The 9,990-nt window shown below is 48.2% G+C and overlaps 1 protein-coding gene across 2 annotated transcripts; it reads left to right on the forward strand.

The window, feature by feature from the left end:
• The first annotated feature begins 817 nt into the window (after positions 1-817).
• On the forward strand, positions 818-4,414 carry RBM3 (RNA binding motif protein 3). Of its 2 annotated transcripts, none has more exons than XM_039218308.1 (7): positions 818-919; positions 1,531-1,642; positions 1,897-2,003; positions 2,647-2,752; positions 2,849-2,960; positions 3,402-3,490; positions 3,811-4,414. In XM_039218308.1, the coding sequence occupies exons 2-6, from the start codon at positions 1,540-1,542 to the stop codon at positions 3,463-3,465; spliced, it is 492 nt and encodes a 163-aa protein (XP_039074239.1). In that variant the 5' UTR covers positions 818-919; positions 1,531-1,539; the 3' UTR covers positions 3,466-3,490; positions 3,811-4,414. The 2 variants fall into 2 exon arrangements, with proteins under 2 accessions (XP_039074239.1, XP_039074240.1); XM_039218309.1 differs by having other exon boundaries at positions 3,405-3,490.
• The last annotated feature ends 5,576 nt before the right edge of the window (positions 4,415-9,990 follow it).

Consider the following 9,990-nt stretch of genomic DNA (forward strand, 5'->3'; position numbering starts at 1 on the left):
TCACTGTGTACTGTGCAAGTCCTCTCTGCGGATCAAGGGTTCGGGAACTCTGAGTGATAGCAAAAATGTTTCTGTGAACTGGGATTTATTCCCTCAGAAGATTGGAGCATCCCATTTTGTAGAAGTCCTCTCAGGCAGTCTACTGGCAGGGAAACAAGAGACCGGCTTCAGGAAGCTGTCAGAGAAGGAGGAGGGATGAAGTCAGAAATGAGAAAGAAAGACACCAGGTAAAAGGACCTCATGACAGGCGGCTAGATGTTGGGTACAGAGAAGTAAACATAGGGATCAGGATTAGACACTGAGAAAACGCAGGGTCTGACGGTAAGGACTGTGAAGGGTTAACGCAAGGTCTGACGTTAAGGACTGTGAAGGGTTAGGATGGCAGGGACAGTGAGGAAAATACATCAGGCCCTTCATGTATATGAGAGGACTGGGAGGTGAAGGAAGTTATCAGAGGACAGTAACTGTTGTCAGGGGCCTTCAGGAATACGACTGAGAAGGCAGGAACATGTCCGAACCAACGGGAGAAATAAGGTCAAGGATAGCGAGGGTGATGTCACAGACGGAAATGGGTATAAGGGCGAAAAGGTCCGTGCGCCTAAGGGATGGAGACGGCTGGGCCAGTGAAGGATGCGGAACCCAGGGGCATCAATCACACAAAGCTAGCTTCCAAGCCCCGAAGCGTGCTGAGAATATTGGTCCGTTTGCTGTGCCGTACCTTCCTCCCACCCATCTCCACGCCCCCGAACCCCCCTTGCTGGCTTCACCCAATGAGCATGCACGCTTGTGCGCGGGGAGGGGGGCGTTCCGTGACGTACTCTCTACTTAGGCTTTATCAAGCGCCTTCCCGCGCGGCATTCTTGAGTCTCTCTTCTCGTCGGTGGTAGCTGTCTACCTGCTCCTATCGCTTAACTTGCAGGTAAGCAGTGCATGCCTTGCGGGCTGACTGCTCCTCTCCGCGCTGCTGTGCGCCGCGCCGGCCAGGAGCGAGTGCACGAGTGGGGAGAGCAGCGACTTCTGACACGTAGGCTGGGGCTTTTCCCGGTGGGCGGGCGGGTCCCGTGCTTAGGGGTGAAACTTTGCTGTTGGTGGGAGGCTGGTGTGCCCTATCCGAGTGCGAGGAATGCTGGTTGGGGTTGGAGACGTCCGTGGCGGCAGTGACCGCGCGACAGCCAAGTTTGGGGGGGGGGGGGGGGCTGCCCCCACGTGACCGCCGCCATCCTGTTCTGCGGGCACAGAGGGAACGCGAGGGTGTTCTGGGCCTGCGCGGCGGCACAAAATGACGGGCGTGGTAGTGGAGGGTGGTCTGGGCATGCGCGAATGAGGCCCGCAAATGGCAGCTTGGCTGACCCAGCACCGCATATTCCCGCCTTTTCTGTTTGTCTTTTTGTTCTCTTCTTAGTTGCCTCGTTTGCTGTGTCTACTTTCTATTGCTCCTCTTCTTCTCGTCGTTTCTTACGCCCAATTTTTTTCTCCTTCTCACGTCCGCGGTTTCTCCCACACTTTTTCATCTTCCCCGCCGTACTCCAGTTCACTGCCATGTCTTCGGAAGAAGGGAAACTTTTCGTGGGAGGGCTCAATTTCAACACCGATGAGCAGGCTCTGGAAGACCACTTCAGCAGCTTCGGTCCTATTTCTGAAGGTGAGACATGGGCCAGATGCATGATGAGTGGGGTGTTCGTGAAAGTCTTGGGTGCCTTGCGTTTGGAGAAACGTAAGGAGTAAAATTGGGACTCTGGGCTTTCACATAATGCCTTTTCCTGTTCCTAGGCCTAAGGTGGAGTTTTACGAGAACCCTGTAGTTTTCAGTTGAGGATTGGTGGGGGAGGTTCATTCTCTACCCGACAGTCTTTTGTTATTTCCATTACTTATCCCCATTCTCTCTCCTTTCGCCAGTGGTCGTTGTCAAAGACCGGGAGACTCAGCGATCCCGGGGTTTTGGTTTCATCACCTTCACCAACCCAGAGCATGCCTCAGATGCCATGAGAGCCATGAATGGAGAGGTGAGGCCTCCTGCCTGCATAGGGGCCCTGCCCCCATCCGCCACTTCCACCATTCTTTCTGTTTTTCCTTCTGTGTCTGCTAGGGGCAACGCGGCCACCAAACCCCGCAGTGCCCACTCACAGGAGCGTGACTGCCTTCTGTTCTAGGGGGTGGAGGGCAGCGGCAGACAGAGCCGGGCTGCCTGGGAGGCGACGACTGGTCCTGCATGAGGCCGAGAAGCCACCTGTGGATGGTTGACCTGCCCTGGGCTTAGGTAGTAGAGTCTGCAGACCTGCGGGCCTGGCCCGGAGAGGACCTCGTGAGTCTTCTGGGATGGACTCTGAAGTCTCAAACCAAGAGAGGTGTCTGTCTAGCCCTAATAGTGGGGCAGCTTATAGGAGTGGGGAGGAGAACTCAGCCTGAGTTCGGTCAAGATGTAAGTAGTAGCAAGGGGAACCCGGTGGATTCAGGTCATTTTGTGGGGTTCTATAGCTCCTGATAAAGCCATTGTGGTCAAAGGAGCTTGTTCTGGAACATGGCACCCAGAACCTGGTGCCCAGCAGGAGTTTCTGGGCTCTTGTGCCCACCTGCCCTACCCATTCTTCCCTTACCACTGTCCTGTCTGACCACCAATCCATCCTCCTTGTGTCTCCCCACACCTAGTCTCTGGATGGTCGCCAGATCCGTGTGGATCACGCGGGCAAGTCGGCCAGGGGAGCTAGAGGGGGTGCCTTTGGGGCCCATGGGCGTGGTCGCGGCTACTCTAGAGGTAGGTGCAGTGGTAAGTTTGGGTATGGGAGGGAGCCACTTGTTAGTGACCCGTGCCTGGACAACTGTCTTTTAACTTTTACTTAATCTGCTGTAGGTGGTGGGGACCACGGCTACGGGAGTGGCAGATATGACAGTCGGCCTGGAGGATATGGGTATGGGTATGGGTATGGATATGGATATGGAAGGACCAGAGACTACGGTGGCAGGTGAGTAGCCAAGGGATTGGGGTACTCTGGTGGCGCTGCTTCCTTCTTAAAGAGTTCAGCTGCCTGAGAGTTCATACATATTTCCTTTTGGTGTTACTAGCATTCTTTAATACAAAATGTAGTGGAAGTATAAATATGAAACTTAATACGTTATGAGTTCTCTATAATGCCTTAATTGTAAAGTGGTGTAGGTATGATATGGTAGATAGCATGTTTATCATGTGTTAGTTGGCTACATTGCATTTGTGCTGTGTGTAAATATACTACGTAATTACGTTATTTCCGTATGACATTCACGTGCTTGATTATATCCCATTGTATGTACTGAAGTGCGTGTTATAGTACATTTTTAAAAGCACAGGGTATGTTAATATGTATGGTTTTTAATATTAAGGTGTACATGATACATTCCTGTTAACACTGACATGTGCTTTTTCCCAGAAGCCAGGGCGGTTATTATGACCGCTACTCAGGAGGAAATTACAGAGACAATTACGACAACTGAGATGAGGCATGTGCACCTAATGTAGGTGAGGCTTATATGTTGCCACTGAGCCCTGTCATGTTCGTCCTACTCCCCTTCTGCCTGCACATTCTTCACTGTCCCACCTGACACCTTTCCTAGGCCTCCTTTGTTCTCAGGTGCCTGTCAGGGCCAGTCTGATGGGGGGGGAGGAGGTGTGTGTCTTAAAAACCTGTCTCCCCTGTAATCTACACTTGCTGGGCATGGCGGAGAGGAAGCAGTATTGCTGTTGTCCAGCCTTCAGCAGTCCTTGTCAGCCGCGGGAGGTGAGCATGTTTGCCTGTGCCTTCCCAGCATTACAATTCTTCCCCTTCTTACTGTTCTCAGATACACAAGGAATAAAACTTCTGATCCAGGATCATCGTTCCAAATGGCTGTATTTAGAAAGATTTTTGGAGTCGCACTGAAAAATCTGTTTTAGTACATCAACTTCTCTTTTTGAATTGAGCTCCCAAGGTACCTTGTTACAAAGACCTTTTAGAAAGTTCATATGTCTTTTAAAGTTTTTCTCCCATTTAAAGACAAATCTTGGGACACGTGTGGAGTCTCTGGGTATTTTTCCTTTTACCAGTTTTTTAGCTGGGGCTCTCAGGATTACTGGTTATGGCAAAAAATGTTTGGTCACTTTTTTTTTTTTTTCCAAATGATGTGCATTTAGGGTTGTTTTAAAGGCCTAATGTGTACAATGTTTATCATGGTTAAGAACCAATTTCTAATGCAGCTGCAATAATGTGATTAGAGGTGGTTTTGGGGTTTGTTTGTTTTTTTAATTTTGTTTTTTATTCAAGGTCACCACCCTGATACACAGAAGTTTCTTAGAACTTGTGAATGTCCTTTTCTTTAATACTGGAAAAAAAATATTCTGTTGTGTTTCACTTAGCATTTAGGATGCCCTTCACGGAGCTGATTAAAAAGTTGAAATGTGAAAACAGACTGATAGTGCTTTTTTCTTTGTTCATCCTAATTTTCAAACTAAAGTTTTTACCACGAAGGTTTCAGAGTTTGGTTGGGGTATATATTACATGAACTGTGGGGTTTGGGTCCCTGATATGACCTCCTCATCCCATTGATTTGAATACTGTCAGCTTGGGAATCAGACTGCTTGGGTTTGAATCTCCGTAGCTTCTCTGAGCATCAGGTGGGTGCCCTCCTCACAGGATTGTCCTGAGAATTAAAACATCAGATGAAGTTAAACCTTGGCATAAATAGTATTTCCAGTTAGTTTCTTTGAAATTTTGGGAGATGGAGGTAGACTAAACATGCCTTGGTCTGGGAAACCTGGAAGGATTCTGATTACAAAAGATTCTAAGAGCCCAGACTCTGGATTCAGATTCCAGGATTCAAACCCCAGGCTCTTCTGTTCTCCAGCTATTTGAACTGTCGCCTCATCTTCCTGAGCATTTCACGTTTTCTCTTGTTAATTTTGAGAGAAAGCATAAGCAGGGGGGGAGAGGAAGAGAATTCCAGGCAGTCTCTGCACCATCGCACAAAGCCCAAAGTGGGGCTCCCATCTCACAAACAGATTGTGAGCTGAGCTGAAATCAAGAGTCACTTAACTGAGACTCCCAGGCCCCCGAGTTAAGTACATTTAATCGGCATATACAGTCAATGAGAACAGTTAGCAAAGCTCTCGTTCACAAGGATTCACAATGGTGCTCTGTCAAAGCCCTCCTGATCCCAGGCCCCAAGGACCGTTTCACAAATCCAAGCAGCCCTGAATCTGCTTTAGCAGGTGGATGGAGACAGGAAACTTAGAGCTGTCTGGTCCACTCAGCCAGGCGCAGGTGAAGGCACTGTGGCTACCACCACTGCTTGGGTATTGGGTATTTGGCCTGAGAGCTAAGGCGGTCAGGGCTGGCAAGAAGAGCACCATTACTGCCTTGTAGGTAGGCCATGGCAGGGGGGGTGGCACCTCTGCTCCCTGCCTGTCAGGAAGTAAAGTGTCCTCACCCTTGATGTCCCCTGATACAGGATCCCATAACCTACCACAAAGCTGCGACAGTGATCTAACTGAAGCCAACAAAGACCAGAGCTTTATTAACAACTTGGTCGACCTGCTCTGCTCTTCTGATGTTAGAAGGTGCCTTGCAGGGGTGCCTGGCTGGCTCCAGTCAGTAGAGCATGTGACTCGACCCTGGGGTTGAGTTCAAGGCCCACATTGGGCGTAGGGCTTACTTAAAATACAAGGTGCCTTGTAACCCAGCCCAGTCTCTTGCTGTTATTTGCTCTAAAGAAAAGGGCTTAGAGGACTCCCGTTGGTTTTCTCGCTGTAATTGCTGATCAAATTCGTAGATAATGGGACACAGAGCCCCCTTGAAATGCCTGTCAGTCCCTCTGCTTTCAGTCTAATCCGAATTTCTCTAGTGTGCAAGTTCTTCAGGAACCCACAAAGACCAGAAACTCCCACACAGAGGTGCCTTGGGAACCTCTATCCCAAGGCCCGTGAAGACCAAGTCCCTGGCTTGCAAATATTTCAAGCCTTGGATCTTGCCTGTACCCCAAACATGGATACAAACCTCTATTATAGACACTCTGCCGCCGCCCCCTTCAAAAATAAATCCAAGGCCCTGCCCTTCCCACTCCACCTGGGCTAAAAGCTGTTTAGAGATCCTGCTTCACAGTTTAAGTTTCTCTGCCTTAGGCTCAACATGTGTAAAACGGGAAATGATAATGTCCGCTGCATGGACATTTTAGAACATGGCAGATTACTGATACCCACACCTATGCCCCATGCACTCCTGGACTTGGGGGTGTAGGAAACTTTGTTTGAGAGCAGGGGAGGGGCAGAGAGAGAGAGAGGGAGAGAATCCCAAGCAGGCTCCAAGCTGTCAGCACAGCCCGACACAGGGCTCAAATTCACAAACCATGAAATCATGACCGGAGCCAAAACCAGGAGTCGGACGCTTCACCAACTGAGCCACCCAGGTGCCCTGGGTGTAGGAAACCTTGAAAAAGCTTTTCTTTTTAGTTTAAAAAAATGTTTGTTTTTTTTTAGAGAGAGAGAGACAGTGCAAGTGGGGAAGGGGCAGAGAGGAGACAGAATCTGAAGCAGGCTCCAGGGTCCAAGCTGTCAGTCTGATATGAGGCTCAAACTCCCGAACTGTGAGATCATGACCTGAGCCGAGGTCAGACTCTTTTATCGACTGAGCCACCCAGGCTTTTCCCCAAACGGCTTTTCAAAATATGTCGCTGTGAATACTAAAGGGACAGGGACATAAAAAGGCATATAGGGTAATGATCAGTAGCCAGTGTTTACTACTCTGCTTATCAAGGAAAACCTACAGTGGGGCGCCTGGGTGGCTTAGTCGGTTAAGCGTCCAACTTTCGCTTGGGTCATGATCTCGCGGTTCGTGAGTTCAAACCCCGCGTCGGGCCCTGTGCTGACTGCCAGCTCGGAGCCTGGAGCCTGTTTCAGAGTCTGTGTCTCCCTCTCTCTCTGACCCTCCCCTGCTCACGCTGTCTCTCTCTCTCTCTCTCTCTCTCTCTCTCTCCCTCCTAGAAATAAAACATTTAAAAAAAGAAAAAACCTACAGTCCTTACCCAGCTGCATCTTCCACCCCATCATCCCTTGCTGGAGGCCGGGCTGGCTCCGGCAGGTCCAGGGGTCCCTGAAGGATGGACGGTGTCGGCGAGAGTGAGAGAGCCCCAAGATTCTTATCACCAGGCAGGTATCTCTGTCCTGTTGGTTTTGGTGTCTTTATTTAAAAGTTCAGCAACAACATGAAGTCAGAGAAAAGAATTTCTTAGAATGGGAGGCCTTTTGTGACATGAATTGCAGAATTATTCCGACCAAGGAAATAACAGAATGCTCTTAGTAAAAAATAGGGTAACATACAAGTTGAATTGTATATAGATAAGCTAGGAGTCATTCTGTCTGGCCCTCAAGAGGATGAATGTTTCTGAATTGGTTTGTTTGTGGAAACTAACATGGGGCCCCTAAATGTGTCAGTCTTTGCACCTGGGTTTATGTTTTAGCTATTCTTATCTATCCTCATCCCAGCTGCCAGTGTAAGGGAGGGTGTTTGTGGAATGTAGACCTTGAGGAAGGGACTGCTATGCTTCACCAATTAGCAAAGATATATGTACTAACAATGTTCTGCCCTAAACCCCAAAATAGGCTCTTTGTCTTGGGGCCAGGCTCAGTTGTAACTCTTGTGCTCTTAACCCCCGGTATTATCTAAGTCTTGGGTCTGCAAGGCCCATAGGAAGAGCCTTTTGACAATCACCCACAGAGCTTTCATCTAAAATCTCTTTTGTAAAGGCAGGAATATGCTTTTCCTTATGAAGTATCTGTGTTCGGAATATTGGTCTGATATGGAATATTCTGAGGCCTGGTCCATACCAGCAGGCTTATATCCAACATGAGCCAGTAGTAGCAGAAGGAAATACCAAGTTTTCATTTCTCATGACAGGAGCTGTGCAAACGCTTCCATTTCCTTGCTGTGACTGCCATCCAGAGAGGCCGGTGCGGCTCCCGGCAATCCCTCCCCAGGCTAACATAGAGGCAGTGATCCTTTATCTTTCTGAGTGTGCCCTGGGATCTGAGAAACTAGAAGCAGTTTTGTTGTTCTCAAATTTGGTATAAGACCTGACTTGGAGCTTTTCTTAATCTTTCTTTTCCCCAAGTTTGTTTATTGTGAGAGAGATAGAGAACCAGCAGGGGAGGGGCAGAAAGAGAGGGGGATAGAGGATCTGAAGTGGGTTCCGTGCTGACAGCAGAGAATCTGATGTGGGGCTCAAACTTACAAACCGTGAGATCATGACTTGAGCCAAATCAGATGCCTAACTGACTGAGCCACCCAGGTGCCCCATAATCTTTTTCTTTTTTAAAAAAGTGTATTTTGGGGGCGCCTGGGTGGCTTAGTTAAGCGTCCGACTTTCGCTTGGGTCATGATCTCGCGGTTCCTGGGTTCGAGCCCCGCGTCGGGCTCTGTGCTGACTGCCAGCTCAGAGCCTGGAGCCTGTTTCAGAGTCTGTGACTCCCTCTCTCTCTGACCCTCCCCTGCTCACGCTGTCTCTCTCTCTCTCTCTTCTAGAAATAAATAAATAAAAAAACATTTAAAAAAATAAAAAAGTTTATTTTTTAAGTAATCTCTACACCCAATGTGGAGCTCAAATTCATGACTCCAAGGTCATGAGTCTCATGCTCTTCTGACTGAGTCAGCCTGGTGCCCCAGAGCTTTTCATAACCTTTATTTTTTCCAATTAGTGTGAATATGTGTACAATACACTGCAGAAAAGTTTGATTCTGGACAGCTACCCTAGATCCTATTGCATGGCCTTGACATACAGTGAATGCACAAAGAAAGTCAAGGTTTCTCAATTGTTAAAAAAAATTTTTTTTAAAAAAAAAACTGGCATTCTGTGGAAACATTCTTAGTACAGTGTTGAGCTAAATTTTTTAACCTTTAAACCTTTTTTTTTAATCTCTTAAAAATATTTTTATTTTATTTTTGGGAGAGAGAGAGACAGAGCATGAGCAGGGGAAGGGCAGATAGAGAGGGAGGCACAGATTTCTGAAGCAGGCTCCAGGCTCTGAGCTGTCAGCACAGAGCCCAACACAGGGCTCGAAACCACGAACTGTGAGATCATGAACTGTGCCAAGTTTGGCCACTCAACTGACTGAGCCACGCAGGTGCCCTTAAATTTTCTTTAAATAAAATTCCCCTTTGAAAATGTCCTTTACTTTTTAAAGTTCTTAATAGTTGTCTGAACCTACAATTTGCAGTCTCTATTTTAACCTTTATGATTATAATCCATAGTAAGAGGTATATTTTTCTTCATTGGAGTCCAGTCTGCCCATTTGTCCGTGTAGTGGAAGAAAGGTCGAATGAGTGAAATGTACAGAGTTCCTGGTGTTTCCTACTTTAAGTTTATTTACTTTCAGAGGGAGAGAGAGTGCAAGTCAGTTTGTGAGATTTGAGCCCTGTGTCTGTGCTGTCAGTGCGGAGCCTGCTTGGGATTCTCTCTGTCCCTCTCGCCCTACTAGCTCCCCTTTCTTCATATCAGGCAGTGTTTTCCAGATACTGGCCCTAGAACCCCATCCTGCTCCCACACCTCAATCACAGATCTCAGGACCTCTGTGGCTTTTCCGGGTAGGACTGCCCCTTTGCCCAACCCTGGAGGTCCTGCCTTCCAACCTCCATACCCAAGACCTCTTAAAACCTCTCTCCTGGCCTCGTGGCACCTGGGAGGCTCAGTCGGTTAAGTGTCAGACTTCGGCTCAAGGCATGATCTCATGGTTCGGGAGTTCGAGCCCCGCATCAGGCTCTGTGCTGACAGCTCGAGCCTGGAGCCGGCTTTGGATTCTGTGTGTGTCTCTCTCTGCCCCTCCCCTCCTTGTGAGTGCTTTCTCTCAATCTCTCTCAATCTCTCTCTCTCTCTCTCTCTCAGAAATAATAAATGAATAAACTTAAAAAAAACTCTCTCCTGCCCTATAAAATGGGGATAATAAAGGTAGCCCATTAAATGAGTTAAGACATGGGAAGCACCTAGAACAGTGGTAGT

This window comes from Hyaena hyaena, unplaced genomic scaffold, assembly GCF_003009895.1.
Source record: "Hyaena hyaena isolate Hyena2069 unplaced genomic scaffold, ASM300989v1 scaffold_754, whole genome shotgun sequence".
NCBI lineage: Eukaryota > Metazoa > Chordata > Mammalia > Carnivora > Hyaenidae > Hyaena > Hyaena hyaena.

What these genes read in the sequence shown, in the direction of transcription:
- RBM3 (XM_039218308.1), top strand. Translation starts at nt 1,540, where the DNA reads ATGTCTTCGGAAGAAGGGAAACTTTTCGTGGGAGGGCTCAATTTCAAC. An exon ending in CTTCGGTCCTATTTCTGAAG is followed by an intron (nt 1,643 to 1,896) that starts GTGAGACATGGG and finishes TCCTTTCGCCAG; the next exon opens with TGGTCGTTGTCAAAGACCGG. An exon ending in TGAGAGCCATGAATGGAGAG is followed by an intron (nt 2,004 to 2,646) that starts GTGAGGCCTCCT and finishes CCCCACACCTAG; the next exon opens with TCTCTGGATGGTCGCCAGAT.